This window comes from Bos indicus x Bos taurus, chromosome 4 (genome assembly GCF_003369695.1).
Source record: "Bos indicus x Bos taurus breed Angus x Brahman F1 hybrid chromosome 4, Bos_hybrid_MaternalHap_v2.0, whole genome shotgun sequence".
NCBI classification, from domain to species: domain Eukaryota; kingdom Metazoa; phylum Chordata; class Mammalia; order Artiodactyla; family Bovidae; genus Bos; species Bos indicus x Bos taurus.
This window is the reverse complement of record NC_040079.1, coordinates 106,859,710-106,881,788: the sequence shown is the minus strand read 5'-3', so window position 1 is coordinate 106,881,788 and position 22,079 is coordinate 106,859,710. Positions and strand designations below refer to the sequence as shown.

Sequence of the window (22,079 nt, the reverse complement as noted above, 5' to 3'; positions counted from 1 at the left end):
AAAGCTGAGTGCTGAAGAATTGTTGCTTTTAAACTGTGGTGTTGGAGAAGACTCTTGAGAGTCCCTTGGACTGCAAGGAGATCCAACCCGTCCATCCTAAAGGAGATCAGTCCTGAGTGTTCATTGGAAGGACTGATGCTGAAGCTGAAACTCCAATACTTTGGCCACCTGATGCGAAGAACTGACTCATTGGAAAAGACCCTGATGCTGGGAAAGATTGAAGACAGGAGGAGAAGGGGACAACGGAGGACAAGATGGTTGGAGGGCGTCACCAACTGAATGGACATGAGTTTGAATAAACTCCTGGAGTTAGTGATGGACATGGCTTGCTGTAGTCCATGGGGTCGCAAAGAGTCAGACTTGACTGAGCAACGAACTGATGATTACCCTGATAAAATATTAGTATTCGGTAATGGCAAACTCATTCCACTAATTGTATTTTATTCTAATTGCTTTTCTTTTTACCCTCCCTCCCTTCTTCTTTTCCTTTCTTCTGCCTCCCTCTCTCCTTCACTCCCTCCCTTCTTTTTGTTACAAACTCTGCAATAAGGGCATTATGGAGGTGAGCAGAGAAGGTTGTCAAATGATAAAATGGAATTAAATTAGTGAAGAAAGAGTGTGAACTTAACAAAGATAAAACATGTCATCACTTAATTTAGTACTTCGGTCATATTGCTACTGTATTATTGTTCATATATTTAATCTATAAATTGTTTGGGAACCTAAATTATCTAGGCAATTATTTTGATACTCTACTGTATTTGCAAGTACAGTCACTAAGTGAGACTTTAAAGTAGATTTATCCCAAAAATATAGAGAATACATGCATTACAAAACTGATTATTTAATTTATTCATGTAGATAAACATATATTTTTCTATGTGTTATTGGGGCATAACCAAGAAAGCAAAGGACAATCAGAAATTTCTGGAATGCTATAAGGTGTTTATCTTTCATTTAAAAATTAAGATTTTAAGTTTTTCCAAAACCAATATATAAATGAAGTTTGATGTAAAGTGAGGAAAACTTTTACCTCAAATTCTTCTTAGTATTTTCCATTAATTTAAGAAAAGCACTTTAAAAGATTACATCTATCATTATAATAAAAAATATTTATTATAAAAATTATCACATTTCTTTGTACATAACCTAGACACAAAAACACAATTTATACATTAATAATTTAAGTGGGCCTGAACATTCAGTTTCCATCCACTAGGATCCTAAAGCTCTTCCACGATTTCACAAATACCAATATGGACTATTTCTGTTTTATAGAGCTCCATTTACACATTTGGTGTTACTGAGATACCAACATTTCTTTTTCTCTAGTGTCTTAAAGACAGTTCACAGTATTTGGGTAACTATTAATCAACTGCTTTAATTCTTTTGGTAAACACAAATATTTACATGCAAAAATGTTTAGATTTTTGAAACATCGAATATTCTATTGCAAATAGTTGTATATAGTCAATAAATGCATGAGCCAGAGTCCCATAATCAAGAAAGTCACCTCCAGGACTTCTGATGATAAAATCTGAAATCCACAGCAAATTGTTTGAGCCTTCTGTGGCCACTACCAGAAGCACCACAACACTAGGCCATGAGAAAATTAAACACAAATGTTAAATCCAACATATAGATGGTACTCATTATTTTACAAAACAGAAAATGCTAGCTGTTTTTTTTTTTTTTTTTTAATATTCCGGTTTCACAAAAGAGTCTATTATCTTGTAAAAGCCTATTATCTTGTAAGAGTGAAAAAACCACTGAAAGAAACCATACTGTTTTGAAAAACACCAATTCATCCTCGTCAATAATTTATCCATGATAATATGGGTCATTTCTTGAAATAATTTATGGGGAATATAGCAAGATGCTTGCCTTCGCCTTCCCTCCATCCTCCTTTTCCATCTTTCTTCTTTCCTTCCTTCTTTCCTTGTGTTTCTTCGTTTCGTCTCCGAGAGGAATGTGCTAGACTGCCCTGTCCACCTGCACATTCCACCTGAACTCCCCCAAAGTGCCATACGCGTACGCTTTACGGCTTTCATGCATTAGCTCTCATTCACAACAATTTAGAAATGAGAGCACCCATCCACAGCGTGAAAACCTCTTACCCGCAGGCTATTTGTTAAAAATACTCCAGGAAGTATTTAAATTCCAATGTTCTTGAACCATTTGTTAATTACAAATTTTTATCAGATGTTAATGGTGGAGTGTAGAGAACATAATTAAATATATAAAAATATATATCTCTTTAAGCCTAGAAAATAGATGCCTTTGGATTTCCACCACTGCAGGGTGGAGAACAGCCCTTCCTACTGAGTTAGATTCTGAATGCCTGATATCTTTCCCTAATACTGGTTTTTCCAATCTACTTCTGTTTCAAAGAAGGGTGAGGTTTTGCTATCACTTTGGCAATTCTTCTCCCCTTCCAACTGCCAACATCCAGAATTCAGTGCACATTTTAAATTCAACCAAGACATATGCACCTTGCAATAAGTGCTCACCTCTTATCTGAGGTGTGAACAGGAAAAGCAACATAGTAAAGGCACTGTATTTATCAGAAGGGGCTTTCTTCCGAGTTTTTATATAGACCCAGGCCTTGGCTGCAACTTTGAATAAAGCGTGTTGGCTCATGTGTCCTCATTCAAAGTAAATGTTATTTTAGTCACTGACTTTTCATGTCTAGAAATGCATGAAATACATGTTTACATACATTTCTAATCATACAGTATAAAATAAGCCCTCATCCTTTGAGTGGCAGGAAAGTACTGCCGTAAATACCAATATCTGATGACATCAATCAGTGGCCTAAAGTATCAGTCGGTTGAAACTGCTAGCCTTCATCTTCCCTTCTCCCTCATTCCCCTTTTTGTTGATGGTAAACAGGCTTATTCCTTCTTCAGGATTTGATACAAACTCATGCATTATTCTAAGTTAGAAGAATGAAGAGCTGGCCAGCCGTTAGTCCTGCGGTCCTGCACTGTGCTCGCCTGGGTCACAGAAAGGAACTCTCTTCCGGTCACATCAGTGTTCGGATCAAGGAGTTTTTGTTGCTGTTGCTTGTTTTTGAGGAAATGAGAGTTCATGGGCAAACGTTCAGGAAGCAGCCCTGGCACAGACCCACTTTGATCCCTTAGCGTGTCCGCGAGTCCCTCCTCACGCAGCCACTTTTTCCTTCGCCAGGTTCTTTGGTTCCTTGCTTGGGATACACCAGTCTCCAGCCTCGCTGCTCGTCTGATAATGTTTGAAGGCTGATTTGTTAAAGACTGGGAGTTTTTCTATGGACTCAGAAGACAGAGCCTGAAAGAGGGAAAAATCAAACCAGAGAAATTATTCGTTGCGTAATTTGTACCCAAAGTTATTGTTCAAAAGAAACTCAGAGGTAAGCATTCAAACATTCAAATACACTCTTTTAATTAATTTAGTAATAAAAGCACCTCAAGAGTCCATGGTATGGTAGGCACTATATGAAAGAAAATTGAAAAATAAATATTATCTATACCCTATAGGGGCTGAAACAGTATATATACAATTATAAATTAAGAGGGCAAGAGGAGAAGAGGGTGGCAGAGGATGAGATGGTTAGATAGCATCACTGACACAGTGGATATGAGTTTGAGCAAACTCTGGGAGATAAGTGAAGGACAGGGAAGCCTGGCGTGCTGCAATCCATGGGGTCACAAAGAGCCAGACACGACTTAGCGACTGAACAACAAAATAAATTAGGGAACAGTATTTGTGTTCAGTAGTTACACATGCCCCTTATCTGGATATTGCTAGTGGCATGCTGCTGCTGCTGCTAAGTCGCTTCAGTCGTGTCTGACTCTGTGCGACCCCATAGACGGCAGCCCACCAGGCTCCTCTGTCCCTGGGATTCTCCAGGCAAGAATACTGGAGTGGGTTGCCATTTCCTTCTCATAGAGTTGAATAAAAATAGACAAATAGGTTTTCCAGGCAAAATGTCTGTATATGTAATAAAGTGAGAGTCCTAACCTGATACTATTGATCTATTAAAGTCTGATACTGTAGATCTATAATACATTAATCTTTCTCAATACATTGAAGACATTTTTACTGTTTAAGAAATGAATACATTAACTATTTCAGGTGTCCTATGACCATGTAGTAAATACTTCCCTTGCGCAAAACAGGAGCCTGGAAGCTTAATGTTTTAGTTGCTAATGACTGTGAATGTATTTTCATTTGAACTAGTTGGCAAATGATTAACCAGAATCAGGACAGTGACCTTAACAAATAAATTGAGGCTTTATCACAAATGGAAAAAACATGTACTGAGTTTTAAAGTTTAAACAGGAAGTGCCAGGCACCCCATTGACAGCTTCTTAGCTGTCAGCTTTCCTCCCCCTGGATTTCTAATAAGGTCAGCTTAAGGTCTAGAGTATCTTGTCTTCTAGGCTGAAACATTATTAGCATATATGCATTTCCCACAAACCTAAGTAAAACAAAACTACAGCTATTCTCACAGATGTCAAGCTGCCTTGAAAAATTCACGTGAGCATTTCCTCACTCAGAAACTACTGCGTTTCTTGGGAAACCATTTTGCTTCATTGAGGCAGGTAGGGTTGCCTCACTTCCTTTTTGGCATATTACCATACTAAATATTAACCAGTATATTTACACATACCAAACATAAAATGTAATGGCTTTTGGTCAATATTTGTGCTCACTCAGTTTGGGGTATTCACCATGGACCATAGAACTCAGAAGCAATCTTTTCAGAAATATGATTTTTTTTTAATATTGGATTTAAAGTTTACCTTTAAGTAGATGATAGCATCAGTTCCGTATCCTGGCAAAGAGTAGAGATTTAGATCTCCTTGAAAGTACTTGGCGTAGAGACGAGAAATTGGTAAGCCGTAACCAAAACCAGCCTGGAAGGGAAAGATCAGTTACTGACAAAGAAGTGAACACAATCATAGAAATACAAAATGTATTCCCTGATACTGATGTCCTAGAACTTAGACACATATCTTCTGCTTCCAATAGGAAACCCCTTGGATAACTGTTTCTTAGTTGGCTTTATCATTCCTTCTCATATCCCCCATGCCCAGTTTAACTAAACTGATTAACTTGCCTAAATACATCCTTGTAATCCTTCCTCTACATTTAGAACTAGGTGGCTGGGGTGAACTTAGCCATTTAGTTGGTCTTACCAGCGGAGCATTCCGGGAATTATCCATCACAGGCGTTGGTGCAGTGGAGTACGTGTAACTGAAGAGACGGTCAATGACTCTCAGGGGAACACCACCTCCTCTGTCTGAAATCTTAAACAAACAAGTCATCAGAGCTATATGCTAAAAACAATGTATATTTGTCTATACAAAAATGTCTTGTCTTCACCTGGTATACATGACTTTGATCTGTAGCTCAAAGCAGAGAGCTTTATTATTATTGACTCCTTTTTAAAAATTCTCTTAAGAAGGACTCAAAAGACAAAACAGAATAGTTACCTTAATTGTAAGATCTTCTTTCCCCAAGACAACAATCACCTCAATTGGTGTCAGAGAAGGCCAGTTTTGCTGGTGTTCAACTGTGGCCCTCATTGCATTCTAAAGAAAACAAAACCACAAGGTATTCAATGGCAGAAGGATGAGGGACAATAAATAATTGTTTTTATGTTTAAAATGAAAGCACAGAGGGTAATTCAAAGTTCTTATTTTACTTTTTTAAGTTAGGAGTAAAATAGCTCTGTGAATAGCCATTTATGAATGTGTCATGCAGGATGTATAATGAAAAATATTCATTTATCATGTAATATAGCTCTTGGGAGTAATGTCTAATGGAAAAACAATTCTGCTAGCTGTCAAGTTCTTATTTGTAAGCTTAATTTAAATGTAGAAATTGGTTTTTATAGTCCATTTCCTGGCTCTTTCTTTTCTGACTTTCCATTACATTTTACATCTTAGCACCAAAGACTATTACATAACAAATAAACAGTGAATCATTGAACCAATTTATTGGCTTTTATAAAATTTGATGGGAAAATGCTGTTACTATGTTAAAGGATAGTAAATAATTCTAAATTAAATTTCAATTTGCATTTGATTATCATCTTAACTTTTACCTATGATGGCAAAATAACTATTATGAGTTGAACCATTCAATTTAAAAGTAAATCAAATCAACAAAAAAGAGTCTTTGTCCTTTAACAGAAAGAAACCCAAATAAGTTTTCAGACAGCTAGATGAATTTCATACAAAGTTTGGTTTATTTTACCCATTTTTCTCCTACCCTTCTGTTGGGTTATCTGCTTTCAGGTTTCTATATAACAATGTTAAGTTCTAATCATTAGCTGAAGTGAAATAAAATAGATCACATGCTTGTAGTACAATCAATACCTCATTGCACTAGTATTAGAATAAGTTAGGAAATAGTGGGTTCTCTGAGTTATATCAGAGGCAGATTTCACATTTCTTTTTTTTAAGGCTTCCTCCTCTCCAGGCCAGGAGACTCAGGAACCGTCACAAAGCTTCAAGTGTTTTTCTATCTTTTGGTGTAAGGATAGAGTTTTAGTGTGGGCTTAGAACCTGGGACAGGATTTGATCCTTAGTACCTGACTATCGCAGACCTATAACAGCCACATCCTCTAAGAGCTTTTTAGAAACGCACATTCTCAGGTCCAGGGTATCAGAATCTCTGAGATAGGCAGAAGAACCCATATTTAACAAGGCCTGTGGTAACTGTAATGCAGACTAAAGTCTGAGAAGCACTGTCCTACTGTTTGGGCTTCCAGGTGGCTCTAGTGGTAAAGAACCTGCCTGACAATGCAGGAGATGCCAGAGACACAGGTTCGATCCTTGCATTGGGAAGATCCCTTGGAGGAGGGTATGGTAACCCACTCCAGTATTCTGGCCTGGAGAATCCCGTGGACAGAGGAGCCTGGTGGGCTGCAGTCCATAAAATCACAAAGAGTCGGACAGGACTGAAGTGACTTAGCACACACACACCGTACTGTCCTGCTATGAAAGTGTGGACCGTGGACCAGCAGCATCAACTGTCAGATTATTAGAAATTCGGAATCTCAGGCCCAATCCCAGACCCACAGCATCTGAATTTTAGCAAAACTCCCAGGTGATGTACATTCACATTAAAGTAGATCACTGAAAGAGCTGACTGTCCTCCGAATATATTCTAGTCATAGACGGGGGCCCTGCCACCTCCAGTAATTCTGGACCTGAATTTCTGGATTTGGAGTTGGACCGGCCATAGGGGTGGGTAAACAGGCCTCGGTCACTGAAGCATTCACCCTATGACCTTCCTTAATGAATGCATGAATAACTAGTGCTCTGTTGGACACCTGAATATAATGGGAACAGGGAGCGTGACATAGTGGGTCATATTGTACATTCTCAAATACATGTTGATGCTACGAGGAACTGCATGTACCCTTTCAAACATTAACTGTAGCTTCTTTCTATTAGAACACAGAAGCATGCTTGGGAGAAGAGAGTGAGGCTCCTGTTCAGTAGAGGATGATAAATGAAATAAAAATGTAACCAGTGAACTTTTTTTAAAAATGCAATTATTGTGAAGTGTCTTACCTTGAATAATTCAAAGAGCATATGGTGAAGGTGAGATGGAACATACACAATATGAATTGGTTGGCCTGGAAATTTTACTAGAAAAAAATTAAGCTCATTTAGAATTGGGAAACAAATATTTCATAAAATATATTGTCATATCTATTTGATTAATATTTTAGATTTGAACAGAATTGGGATACTCCCCATCCTCCTCTAAAATCCTACTTTAGAACCTTCCCTTTCAAACAGTAAACACAGCTGGCTTATTTTCAAAATGTTATTACAGTTGCTTCTTAGTGCTCTATGATTTAATGTTTGCATTTCTGTACATAAAGCCAAATAAATGTAAAATGAGGATGCTCTAAATTAGATTACATGGATTAGTTATTTCTACTTTCAAAACTTGTGTATTGAACACTTGCAGAGTTAAAATTAAATGCATTTTAAGAAATAAGAAAAATAAATGTAAAAGTCTACAATAACATCAAAATTGATGCTAGCAGCAGCAGCTATAATTTTCATATTTTTAATGCATGGGAAAATAACCCATCTGGTTATTCTCGATTTTTGTGAATTAAACATAAAATCCCATAGGCTAACTATGCTTAAATTTCACCAAGAGGCTACAGAAAACAGAAACAAAAACCTCATAATACTCTGAAAAGAAAAATAAAAGTATTATTCTTCAGTGTTTCAGGCCTTGGCAGAGTTTGAAAACAAGGTCTGGCACAATTTCCTCTTTATTTCAGCAAACAGTTCAAGCAGTTTATCTGCAAGTATTATGCAACATTTCTGTTAATGCTGAGAAATATTTTTCAGTCCACTCCTACTTTTAGTTTAGCCATCAGTTCCATTTCCCTTTCCAAAATCCATGAGCTAGGGTACTCTTAATTTGAGCAACTCGATTTAAATTCTCTCCACCAACAAATATTGTTCCTGTATAATGATTACTTGAAAAAGATATTTTCTTTGAGTGGCAAGGAGAAGGTTATTCCAATTTAAGTGTATGGTCTTGCTTTGAGAAGCAACTATGGGATAAGATAAAAATAGTGCATTGCACTCATCCTGTAATTACTTCAGGCAGTGTGGGAAGCCCTTCTGAAGTATGTTCTGCTTCCAAAACCATGGTGTATACTTACATGAAAAAATTTTTTTTAATTTTTGGTAAAAACATTTAACATGAGATATACCTTAAATATTTAACTATGCAATACAGTGTTGTTAACTATAAGAGTGGTGCTGTAGAGCAGATCTCTAGAACTTATTCATCTTGCATAACTGAAACTGTATACCTACTGAATAGCAGCTCCCCATTTCCCCTCTTCAGCTTCTGGCAACCACCGTTCAACTCTCCACTTCTGTGAGCTTGACGATTTTTGATACCTTATATAAGTGCAGGCACATAGTATTTGTCCTTCTATGACTGGCTTCTTTCTTATAGTACAATTTAAAGTATTTTTGTTTTCAGGTCTGATAAGTAACCTCCTTAGGAATATATCTCCATTACCAAGTGGTTCCTCCTACTCTGCCTGCCTTGTCCCCACATTCTGAACTTAGCAATCTTTCTTTGATCTAGGATACTGGAACTTAGCTGCTGCCCTAAATCCTACATTATCTGCTCAAACCACTCTTCTTTATGAATTGTCTTTAGCAACTGAATATACTCAATTGGAACTTTCCAGTTGAGATAAAGAGAGCCTTGGCTTCAAAAAAAAAAAAAAAAAAAAAGGGTAAAAATTCTAGGCAAGTTCAGAAGGGAAAAAAGGAACACAGAAATTGCTTTGTATATACAGGAAGAAATCATACTGGGAGAAGACTGAATTTTCTACAGATTAAAATATATAGAATTTATAACTTACCATTCACTTGTGTTAGGTTTAATTCTGGAGATGTTAAATAATACTGATCACAAAGCATCTTGGAACACTCAAAGGCATCTGGAATGGAAGTGTGTTTTTCATAATGATTAAGTGAATTTATGCCAAGTAAAATTTTCAAGTGATCATCAGTGTATACACTACCTTTTACCTAAAATAGTCATTAGAGTTCAGGTTTATGTATATTAAAAATACCTTTTTAATATTTTATTGGAAAAAATGACAATGTTTAAGTTATAGCTATTGCTATAGGAATATGTGCACGTCAAAGATCAAATACGATATATGAGAGTGTGGCACATGAGCTACTGATGTTTGGATTTTTTATAATGAATATTTAAATACTTGACTCTCAAAATTCATTACAGAATTTATAAAAACATAAAAGGAATACTCTGAATATGAATTCATTCAGAGAGTCACCTCAACTGACTAGATAGTGTACATTTCAGATAGTGTACATTACTATCAATCAGATAGTGTACATTTTCAATAAGGGAAATGCAGAAACCTACAAATTACCTTGGACCACTGCTGCCACATCACAGTTTGGATCAATGCTTCCAATGAGGCTTGGGTTTCCTGTCTGTAAGTCACCAAATATAAGGACTGTTGAAAAATAAAAACAAAGAGCATCATTATAAAAATCAGGATAATAATGATTAGAACTACCACTGAGAAAGAATGTGACCCACCAAGTAGTGAAGTATCTAGTTAGAGTACAGCTTACATTCTCCACCCATCCCTATATGTATCATGACTGTCGTGATGAGCTAACTTACTGTGCTGGTTCATCAGCATCCGGGTAGAAATACGATTCATGTAAAATCGATCCAGGAAATACTGAAGATTTTGATTGGTGACTGGGTCAACTGTACAGGCATCTTTATATTCTAGGATTCCTTGTGCCATTGTAGGAATTACATCATGGTGTCTATTTCGAACTTTGATGAGAGTATCTACAAAACTAAGCCAAAATACATTTATGGTTAATAGAGGTTCAAGTAAGTTTCATTAATGTATATTTCTTAGATTACTTCAAAGAAGGTTAAAGCTTTTTACAAGTACCCATCTAAACAAATCAAATGATAAAATGTTTGGATGAAGCTTTATTTAATTCTCACTACAGATTCTTTGACTACAGTAGAGGAGACAGTTTCATAAATAGATTTATTTTGCTTTTAGCTTGCATGTGAAAATACCAGGTCTGTGACTGGTGTTTTCATTCTAGTTGTTCACTAAGGCTTCTCTTTTAAAAAATAATAATTAAAAAAATAAGTTAGATTGGATATGGCTCTAAAATGCCATTGTGAAAGAAACTTCAAATTTCTTGTCAGATTTAGAAAAGAATCTTATAGCTAGAAACTGTCAGTTACTCTGAAAGAAAAATGTTTACCCTCCAGTGACACTGTCATGCGTTAGTATTATGTGATAGGAAGTCCTTCTACAAATCTGATCATGATACTAAATTTATAATAAAAATAGAGTTCCTTTTCCAAAAAATCCTCTACATATTTCATTCTCAGAATCATGTTCCATGCCATTGTTCTCTATTACTTTTAAAAACCAGCAAGCCAAAACTTGTCATTTGTAAGGGGGTAGTTATTTACTATTCAGGACAATACTATAAATTATCCTTTAAGTTCTAAAAAATAATATGATGTTTATAATCAGAATTTTAGACACTTGTCCTAATGCATAACACTTACTCTGATAATGCCTTTTGGTCCTCTGGGCTTTTCTCATGGAATTCCACCAACTCCATCAGGCTCTGCATATACCTACAAAGCAATAGGTGTGTTTTAAGTTTTAAAATGGAATAGTCAGTTACAGGTGGCTGAAAATAGATTGCTTCTTTCAAGAGATTTGAAGAGAGAAAGTATATTTAAAATGAAAACTTTCTTCCAAGACATTTGGAAAACATTATGTCTTAGAAAAAAGAAAACGATTTAACCCTCAACTTAATAACTTAAAATTTTAACTATCCCAGATCACTAGTCAGTTTTCTGTTTTGTTTGTCAGGAGTCTTTATTTTTATAGCAAAATCGTTTAGAAACAACTTTTACGGGAAGGCTTCATGCTTTTTTCCTACTGCGTTCATAGGAGAGTAGAAGTCTTGAAAGCAGCAGTACATACTAGGGATTGAGTCTGTGTTTCAGATTGCAGCTGTTTAATGACTGTATAATACATATATTCCTTAAATCAATAAACAGAGAGCTGTGCAGAAGGTGGGTTAGGGCGAAGGTCTGGTATATATCTGCCTCGGTGAATAACCTGGCTCTGTTCTCCGAAAATCTGCTGCTTTGGGTTATGTACTCTCCCTAACTCAGTGTTTATTTTGAAAAAGAGATCATAACTGAACTGAGTGCTGGCTGTGGGCCAGGCACTGTTCTCGGTGCTTTGTACATGGATTACCTCATTTAATTGCACCCAAATATCCCTTTGAGGCATCATCTTTATTCTCCTCCAAAATAGACGGGGGGAGGGGGTTGAGGCTTAGAGATAATAGAGATACTAACCAAGGATTTTTACAACTAAGAAGGGACAGAGCTGGGATTTGAATCCAGAGGCTGCTTCATTAGTTGGTTTTTAAGCAATGAAGATTAGTGAGTGAGTGAGTGAAAGTTGCTCAGTCATATCTGACTCTTTGCGACCCCATGGACTATACAGTCCATGGAATTCTCCAGGCCAGAATACTGGAATGGGTAGCCTTTCCCTTTTCCAGGGGATCTTCCCAACCCAGGGATCGAACCCAGGTCTCCCGCATTGCAGGCACATTCTTTACCAGCTGAGCCACCAGGGAAGCCCAAGAATACTGGAGTGGGTAGCCTATCCCTTCTCCAGTGGATCTACCCTACCCAGGAATTGAACCGGGGTCTTCTTTACCAAAGCGGTAAAGTTGGTAAAGCCGATTCTTTACCAACTGAGCTATGAGGGAAGCCCCCATCTTTGATGTCTTTTTTTTTATTCAGAATACTCCCAAATTTTTAATTCTAGCCAGACTCTCCACTTAGTTTCTGAATAGTAATAGCCAAATGCCAGCAAGACATTTTAGGCCCTCTCTAAATAGTAGTCATTCCATATCTATTTCTAGGATAGGATTCTTTTTGCAATATCAAACTCTTTTATGATTTAAAACACAAATATGGTAACTGTTGATTATTTTTCATATTTTCTTCTAGAGGTAAAAATTATATTGTGAAAATATCTACTTTATCAGCTTCATAACTGCCCTTAGGATAACTTACCCTAGATTAACAGAAAATTCTTTACATCTTGCTAAGTAGTTAAGGTTCAGACCACCTGTTTTCAAATTAAGATTTTAATACATTGTAAGAATTCATACTCAGATAACTGTTTTAAAACTAGAGACTGTTTCAGAATGGTTCACCACTTACCAGCTCTTAACTAATTGCACTGAAGAGGTATTTACTAGTCGGTCAGGGAGTATATAAATTTCCTTCAGGATATTGGCCAGCCTCACAGGCAACTCTTGTCGCAAAAATGCAAACGAGGTTCTTTCACATGCGTTTTCTGAACCTGCAATAAACAACATTTATTTTTTTCAAAAACATGTACCTAAATTATATATTTGAGTAGCATTAACTATCCACACACACATATATATTACAAAATTTTATTTCACCCTCAATAGTAATTAAGCATCTACTTATAATTCATTAGTAAGCATCTTCTTTATCTTTTTCTTTCTTTTAGAAAAAGTGACCAAATATGAGAATTACTGTTTTCTCTTTTTGATGAGGATTCACTTCCAAGAAGTCATAATATCCCAAGGCTCTTAGTATTTCTAAAAGAGTGCAGGATTCAATCCAACTACAAGGTCGAGAAGACCACATCATTCAGAGTTCTAGATAGGAAGCTGGATTAAGAAGATTGGGGTTGGGAGGGGGGTGGTGGGAGGGGTGGGGAGGAGGATGTCCTGATGTTTACAGACTAGTGATAAATAATAATATATTTAAATGCTTGAAATTTTCTTTATAAGATTTTTCTGCCGAAAGTTTGCAAATATTTTCAGCAGTAATGCAAATATAGAGAAAAATGATAAAGGTAAAGAAACAAAGAAATTTGTTAGGACTACAGAGAGATGAACCCTGTGGAGGGTGGCTAGAGGTTAAAATAGCAATTAATTCAAGCCTACTTAATAATACAAGTAATCCTCTCCAAGAAGTAATATGCGATGAAGGAGGGGATAACGTTTCCTCTTTAGGGAAAAAGGGAAGTTTCACTATTGTTAAATGATGACTGGAGGCAAAAAGTCTTTTGACTGAAAGCTTAGGACCGAAGGAGGAGGGTGAGCTCAGACTATCCGGCAGGCATCAGCGGGGCTGCAAGTGGCCTTGAACTGGACTGTCAGAAAGGAGGCAGATCTAAGAAAAACAGTGTGCTGGCGTCGAGGTTCCAGGGTTCCGCGGGAAAGCGGACCCCGGTTGTTTTAAGTTAACGAGTCCTCCCTATACCGGGTCTGAAAGCTGAGGCAGCTCCCCAGACCCTCCCGGGCCCTACATCCCCTCTCACCGAAGTCCAGCAGCTGCTTCATGGACAGCGGGGACGGGCTGTAGCGCGAGAAATGCTCGACCTCGCGGGGTATCAGGGTACCAGCGCTGCGCATCACGAAGCGTGCCGCCTTCATCTTGATGCCCACCGTCCCGGGCCGGAGTTGGGGCTGGTTTGTGGGGTGAAGGCTGACCTGGGACCGCAGAAGGGGTGGGACGCGTCCGGGCAGGGAGAGCAGGTGGGCCAGCGGCCTCGTGCGCCCCGGCCTGGGCTGAGGTTCCGGGGAGGCGGTGGGGCTTCGCGGTTGAGGAGTCGGCCAGTGAGTCTGCGGAGCCGTAGGTGGCTTGAGACTCAAGTTCGTGTCCTGTCACCTCCCGTCGCCTCCCGAGATTTTATTTGTTTCCCTGCAGGTCCCCCTACTCCCCCGCCCCAACCCTGCACCCGCCCCAGAGGGGAGGAGTCACTGGGACTTGGAGAGCTTCCTGAACTTGGGGCTGCGCCAGTCGGCTCAGATAAAGTACTTTGGGTCCCGCCTCCAGGTCGCGGGGGCCTGGCCCCCAGAGGCTGTCAGGTGTCAGGGGATAGCAGGAAGCCCAAGCGGACGTCAGGAGGTACGGGGACTCAAGATCAGACCCTTGGGACAGGACTCCGGAGAGCGTGGGCTGGTGGCCAGCCCAGACCCGTCCTTGTTTACCAGAGACGGCTGTCTCAATGTCACGCATTCCTGGCCAGAAACTATTTCCAAGAATCTGCTTTCGGAGACATCATTGGTCCTTGCTCAGAGCGGGCCTTTTACAGTAACTTATCAGCTTTGTCCAAAAGTATGGGCTGCTCTGCTATTGGACAGCGAAGAGAATCAACAGCCTGGAGTTCTTCCTGCGTTTTCTCCATCAGTGAATGGCACAGGTCGGGAACTGAAAGTTCCTTTTGCTGGAACTTGAGGAACAGACCAAAGAACGGGTTATTTTTCCTTGTGGCGATAAAAAAAAGCCATCAGTCTGTTTCCTTCCAGTAAAACATTCCCTCCATTAGGCTTAACTCTTTTAATTAAAAACAAGATTCAAAAGGGATTAACTTGTCAATTTGACTCACTTTTCCCCCTTTCCATCAGAGACTGCCACTCTATCCTTCTGTATGAAATGTCCTTTATCCAAATCTTTGCCTAAGACTATTTTACACTAGTAAATGTCCAGCACAACCTATGTGCTACAAGGTATCTTCCCTGATTGCTTCTCCTCACTCCTTCTTCCAAATATGGCTTTTCTCACATTATGACATATTCAGTTCAGTTCACTTCAGTTGCTCAGTTGTGTCCGACTCTTTGTGACCCCATGAATCGCAGCACGACAGGCCTCCCTGTCCATCACCAATTCCCGGAGTTCACCCAGACTCAGGTCCATCGAGTCAGTGGTGCCATCTAGCCATCTCATCCTCTGTCGTCCCCTTCTCCTCCTGCCCCCAATCCCTCCCAGCATCAGAGACTTTTCCAATGAGTCAACTCTTCACATGAGGTGGCCAAAGTATTGGAGTTTCAGCTTTAGCATCATTCCTTCCAAAGAAATCCCAGGGCTGATCTCCTTCAGAATGGACTGGATGGATCTCCTTGCAGTCCAAGAAACTCTCAAGAGTCTTCTCCAACACCACAGTTCAAAAGCATCAATTCTTCAGTGCTCAGCCTTCTTCACAGTCCAACTCTCACATCCATACATGACCACAGGAAAAACCATAGCCTTGACTAGATGGACCTTTGTTGGCAAAGTAATGTCTCTGCTTTTGAATATGCTTATGACATTATATTGTAGCTATTTATTTTCTTATATTTTCCCCTCTCTGAACCCTCTGCCCTACAAGAGGTCAGGTTTGGGACCATGTCTGATGACTCTTTCTGAGTCCTACTTTGCTTTGTTGCTACTCAAGTTCAGTTATGGAAACATGGGAAAGTTCCAAATTGCATCTCCACTTGGAGATAAGTTTTGATACCACTATGATTTATGTCTTTGCATTCTGAATCCTTTTTTACATAATTGCATAGCTCTATGAAACAACAAGAGCGACAAAAATGGTCAAGAAGTCAAAAAACTAAATAAAACTCCTCTGATGAAGCAAGTGAATTTAAGGTAAAAAATCCCTTCTTTTTACTTTAATACATCCTAAGAACAGAAGTAAAAGAAAAGCATACCTTTGCTTTTCTCACCCTGTGTATGGGATCTGGAATAGCAAAGTATTTCAAAGCATTCTACTCTTTAATCTGCAGAGGAAAAGCAATGGAAATGATGGTGTTCATTACAAGCAGGTTTAATTTAGGAGAGCCCCATTGAGCACTTGACCTGGCTTACCCTGCAGGACTCCCATATGTGTGGTGGGGTGATTAAAGATCAGGTGAAGTCATATGATGTTCACAGAGATGGCTAAGGGCTAAATGTGAACTGAGGTCATCACACTTTTGTGTGCGTGTTATCCCAGCCAACAATATTTACCAGGTTGTTCTCACAGTACATTACATTCTTCTCTGTCATTTCTGTATGACAGGAACAGTTGTTTATTGACAACATCCATGGTAACTAGGCTGGAGTAGACAGGTCAAGTTGTGGACCCAGTTGGATAAGATGCCGTGTATTACCGTGATTAGAATGTGACCTGGAAAGAGAGCTGCATTTATATTCTCGGGCTGATCTCAGAACTTGGAGGTGATCCAGTTGCTATAACAGTAAAGGAAAGGGAATTATTGAGGAGCAATGGGTATGGACAGATCTGCCCATTCATTTGAGTAAAGGTAAACATCAGAGGACTATCAGCGGATTTGCTGTTAATGGGCAGGGGGGAGTACCAGAGCTTCCCCCCTGTCCCCTGTGCTGAACACATCCTCCCTGCTGGAGGCAACTGATTCCTGCAGTTTTCAGGAGCACACTTATTTTCAGGAGCATCAGATGAATTCTTTCTAGCCTAGCAAAATCTCATAACACAGGACCTGTGATTGAGCTTCAAGAATGCAAGTCACACTTTTGCCAAAGGGCTGGGCATGTCCAATTTAAAGAATGCATCAAGACTCTAAAGAGAAGCCCATTCAACTTTTCTACCTCTAGGAGCATATTCCAAAGAAGCGATTAAAAATACACATAACAGGAACTTTAGAAGCCAAAATGGAAAGATGAACAGATTTGACTACAGACTATTTCAAGTTAAAAAAATGAGCAGCATACTTGGAGAAAGTATTTTCAGAGTATATAACAAACAAATGATTATTTAAGAAATGGCTACTTCAACACAGAACAATATGGACACTCTCTCTTCCCTCATGGAGATTATAGATTTGTGGGGGAAACAGGCATTACAAAAGCAAATGTGAGGGCCATGAAGAAAATTGACTTGAAGAATATAATGGGAGCTGTTAATGCTTTGTGGGCAAGGAAGGTCTCTCTGAGAAAGTAACAATTATAAGAGATGGAGCAGGCTTCCACTGAGGGGTGAAAAGGGACTACTGGTGAAGATATTGAGGAAAGCAAGGCCTAAACCACTGTTTGGTCTCTGATACTTACAATTGGTACTTTTAGAGAATACTGTGTATCAGGAGCTGGAGTGGGCATGCATTGGTGGGTGAAAAAACATTTTCTCCTAACATTGGGTGATGGAAAACAATAGTCAATTTTAAAAAATTATGGGATTTTAAAAAATTTAATCCTCAGAGCAAGAAAAAGAATACAATTAATGCATTATCAACTATTTCATAATAGAGATTTGATCGGTGTGTCACGTTGGTGGTAATAGCAATGGTGGCAATGCTAACATCTCCAAACTCAGGTGATGTTTGGAGGAAGAGCTGTGTTGGAGATTAGGGAATGCTCTCTCTGAGGACTGGATTTTGGGGTAACCTTAGAAGGATGAGGAGGATTTGGGCAAATTATTGGTAGATGATGTGTAAGGATTTCTAAGCCTAGAAAAAGCATGGGTGTACAAGCTAGGGATATAGCAGAGGAATAATGACTAGTTTACCAAAGTGGGGAGGAAATGGAAGGTTGGGTTACATCATGAAAGCCTTAAATGCTGGTATGAGGACTTTGCTATTCCTGGAGTAGGCATCATGAAACTGTTGAAGCCTCTTAGGCAGCAAGCAATGTGCTTCCTGCTCAAATGTTAGTAGCTAAACAATTCAATGTTGGAAGGAAAGTTATGACCAACCTAGATAGCATATTCAAAAGCAGAGACATTACTTTGCCAACAAAGGTCCGTCTAGTCAAGGCTATGGTTTTTCCATAGTCATGTATGGATGTGAGAGTTGGACTGTGAAGAAAGCTGAGCACCGAAGAATTGATGCTTTTGAACTGTGGTGTTGGAGAAGACTCTTGAGAGTCCCTTGGACTGCAAGGAGATCCAACCAGTCCATTCTAAAGGAGATTGGTCCTGAGTGTTCTTTGGAAGGAGTGATGCCAAAGCTGAAACTCCAGTACTTTGGCCACCTCACGCGAAGAGTTGACTCATTGGAAAAGACTCTGATGCTGGGAGGGATTGGGGGCAGGAGGAGAAGGGGACGACAGAGGATGAGATGGCTGGATTGCATCACCGACTCGATGGATGTGAGTTTGCGTGAACTATGGGAGTTGGTGATGGACAGGGAGGCCTGGTGTGCTGCGATTCATGGGGTCGCAGAGTCAGACATGACTGAGCGACTGAACTGAATTGAACTGAATTGAAACTTCACTGAACCCACATTATGTATCAGGCACTGTGATAGGTGCTGGGGAACATAAAGATGAAAACCTTCCTTTCTTGAAGGTTTAGAGAATGACATATAGATAGTGTAAAGATAAAGTAGTGTGATGTATATAAAGTATGTGCTGGAGAGGAGGGACGTGCAAGTAGTCAGCAAAGACTTTCTGGAGGAGGTGACACATCTGAGTTATAAAGGTAGAACAGAAGTTCATGGGCGGAGAAAGAGGAAAAAAAGTGTTGGGACAATGTGGGGAGGAAATGCAAAGAGTAATTTCATTGGCAAAATCTCTAGGGTTTGTCAATTCTGAGAAGGAAGAATATAAAAAAACAGTTCTCTGAACTTCTAAGCTTGTGCTACTGGGAGGGGTAATTCAACAATAGAAGAAAGAAGTGAAGAGGGTCAGGAAGAAAGGTTGACTGAGGAGAAGGGAACACAAAGGGTGAGTTCGGGAACACTTTGAGTTCAGGAGAAGTCACTGGGGAAGCAGTCACAGTTGTAATTACTGGTGAAGGGAAGATGAGAACTCAAAGGCTATTGAGCCATTGCTGAGAAGTGACAATGAATGGATGAAAGTCTCTCCCTACTTTCTTTACACAAGGCTCCCCTCAACAGTCACCTACAGCTATGTCTCACTTTTTTACCATGCACGTTACTTCCTTCTGGAGTAGTCCTTGGTTTCATTCTCAGCCTCTGTACACTTACCAAAGTCAAAACCCTCCCTTCACTAGAGCAGCACCAAAGCAAAAGAATTCTTTTCCTTCTTTTTCAGCGGGAGCTCCAATGTTATCATAAAAAAGGCAAATGAATCCTGAAGGTAGCACATCTTGACTTTCCTTGGGGAAGCAAGAAGAATTTTTGCCTCAGCTCCAAATACAGGCTTACAGTTAATTTCCTGCCCCCACCAGAAAATATTCAACTGTGTTTAATGTTTGCATTTACAAAACAATAAGAGAAGGTAAGCAAAGGAAATTTAAAAATTAACTAAAGAAAAAAATAATAGACATATGGAAACATTCTGAGACTAATGAATGAGTAGGAAAATAGGAAGTAATAAGATAATGAGACATCATTGTTCTACCATCAGATTGGAAAATAACGCAAAAGTCTGATAACATCTGATGTTGGCAAGTCCTGGGGAAATGAGCTGCTCTACTGTGTTATTTGTGGAAATGTAAAATTGGTAACATTTTCTGGAAGGCAATTGGCAGAATCTATAAAATTTTAAGGATAGTTACCTCATGTTTCAGCCATTCCACTTCTAGAAACTTAACCTACGGTTTTTACCAACAGAGAGCATGAAGATTTATGTATGAAACTGCTCATGTAGTACTACCTGTAAGAACAAAATTTTGAAGACAAAAGAACTTGTCTACTCATGGGGGAATGAATAAATAAATGACACCCATGCACTAAAATCCTAAAAGAAGATGCTGTTAAAGTGCTGCACTCAATATGCCAGCAAATTTGGAAAACTCAGCAGTGGCCACAGGACTGGAAAAGATCAGATTTCATTCCAATCCCAAAGAAAGGCAATGCCAAAGAATATTCAAACTACTTCATAATTGCACACATCTCACATGCTAGCAAAGTAATGCTCAAAAGTCTCCAAGCGAGGCTTCAACAGTATGTGAACCATGAACTTCCAGATGTTCATGCTGGATTTAGAAAAGGCAGAGAAACCAGATATCAAATTGCCAACACCTGCTGGATTATAGTAAAAGCAAGAGAGTTCCAGAAAAACATCTACTTTTTTTTTTTATTGACTATGCCAAAGCCTTTGACTGTGTGGATCACAACAAACTGTGGAAAATTCTTAAAGAGATGGGAATACCAGACCACCTTACCTGCCTCCTGAGAAATCTGTATGCAGGTCAAGAAGCAACTATGTCTGTTAGAACTGGACATGGAACAATGAACTGGTTCCAAATTGGGAAAGGAGTATGTGCATCTAGGCTGTATATTGTCACCCTGCTGATTTAACTTACATGCATCGTGCGAAATGCCAGGCTGGATGAAGCACAAGCTGGAATCAAGATTGCCAGGAGAAATATTAATAACCTCAGATACACAGATGACACCACCCTTATGGCAGAAAGCAAAGAAGAAATAAGGAGCCTCTAGATGAAAGTGAAAGAGGAGAGTGAAAAAGCTGGCTTAAAACCCAACCTTCAAAAAATGAAGATCGTGGCATCCGGTTCAATCACTTCATGGCAAATAGATGGGGAAACAATGAGAGGTGGTTTTTTTTTTTTTTGAACTCCAAAATCACTGCAGATGGTGACTGCAGTCATGAAATTAAAAGACACTTGTTCCTTGGGAGAAAAGTTATGACAAATCTAGACAGCACATTAAAAAGCAGAGACATTACTTTTCCAACAAAGGTCCATCTAGTCAAAGCTATGGTTTTTCCAGTAGTTATGTATGGATATGAGAATTTTACTATAAAGAAAGTTGAGCACTGAAGAATTGATGCTTTTGAACTGTGGTGTTGGAGAAGACTCTTGAGAGTCCCTTGGACTGCAAGGAAATCCAACCAGTCCATCCTAAAGGAAATCAGTCCTGAATATTCATTGGAAGGACTGATGCTGATGCTGAAACTCCAATACTTTGGCCACCTGATGTGACAAACTGACTCACTGAAAAAGACCCTGATGCTGGGAAAGATTGAAGGCGGGAGGAGAAGGGGATGATAGAGGATGAGATGGTTGGATGGCACCACCGACTCAGTGGACATGAGTTTGAGCAAGCTCTGGGAATTGGTGATGGCCAGGGAAGCCTGGCATGCTGCAGTCCGTGGGTTCCAGAGAGTCGGACGTGACTGAGCAATTGAGCCGATGCACTACAATCCTATCTGTTAGCTGCAGGGTGTGCAGTTAGCTGACAGCAAGGCTGCAGCCCCTTTGGGATCCACACAGTGTTGGAACCAATGCCAGGCCTTTCACATGTAGACCCCTGTGATGGATAAGCACCTAGGGCTGGCCATTATTCCTCGGTGTGCATGTGTGCATGATAAGCCACTTCAGACTCTGAGACCTATTTGAGTCCAACTGCTGTGGACTGTAGCCAGGCTCCTCTGTCCATGGGATTCTCCAGGCAAGAATACCGGAGTGGGTTGCCATGCCCTCCTCCAGGGGATCTTCCCAACCCAGGGTTAGAACTCAACATCTCTTACATCTTCCTGTGTTGGCAGGCAGGTTCTTTACCACTGGTACCACCTGAGAAGCCCTCTCCTCAGTGTGGGACTCTGCTAATGGGAATTCTCTGCTCTGAGGCCTTCTTCCTGTTGGTTGAAGTTCTGTCAAATTTGTGTCATGTTCTGAGTCTGTCCCTGCTCAGTTCTGCTTCCCATGTCCCCACAACTACTGATCTGAAAGTTTTCTGGTCTGAAAGTTTTCTCTGCTCACTCTGCTTCCTCCCGGTTAGCTTTCC

The 22,079-nt window shown here is 39.5% G+C and overlaps 1 protein-coding gene across 1 annotated transcript; it reads right to left on the bottom strand.

The window, feature by feature from the left end:
• Nucleotides 1-1,092: 1,092 nt before the first annotated feature.
• PDK4 (pyruvate dehydrogenase kinase 4) lies at nt 1,093-14,632 on the bottom strand. The gene is made up of 11 exons (XM_027540118.1): nt 13,964-14,632; nt 12,826-12,967; nt 11,137-11,208; nt 10,210-10,394; nt 9,950-10,036; nt 9,410-9,487; nt 7,569-7,645; nt 5,478-5,576; nt 5,181-5,291; nt 4,785-4,898; nt 1,093-3,306 (listed from the first exon to the last, which is right to left on the bottom strand). The coding sequence occupies exons 1-11, from the start codon at nt 14,076-14,078 to the stop codon at nt 3,163-3,165; spliced, it is 1,224 nt and encodes a 407-aa protein (XP_027395919.1). The 5' UTR covers nt 14,079-14,632; the 3' UTR covers nt 1,093-3,162.
• Nucleotides 14,633-22,079: the final 7,447 nt, after the last annotated feature.

What these genes read in the sequence shown, in the direction of transcription:
- PDK4 (XM_027540118.1), bottom strand. Translation starts at nt 14,078, where the DNA reads ATGAAGGCGGCACGCTTCGTGATGCGCAGCGCTGGTACCCTGATACCC. An exon ending in GATGCTGATGAACCAGCACA is followed by an intron (nt 10,037 to 10,209) that starts GTAAGTTAGCTC and finishes ATTTTTCAACAG; the next exon opens with TCCTTATATTTGGTGACTTA. An exon ending in TGTGGCAGCAGTGGTCCAAG is followed by an intron (nt 9,488 to 9,949) that starts GTAATTTGTAGG and finishes CTTCCATTCCAG; the next exon opens with ATGCCTTTGAGTGTTCCAAG.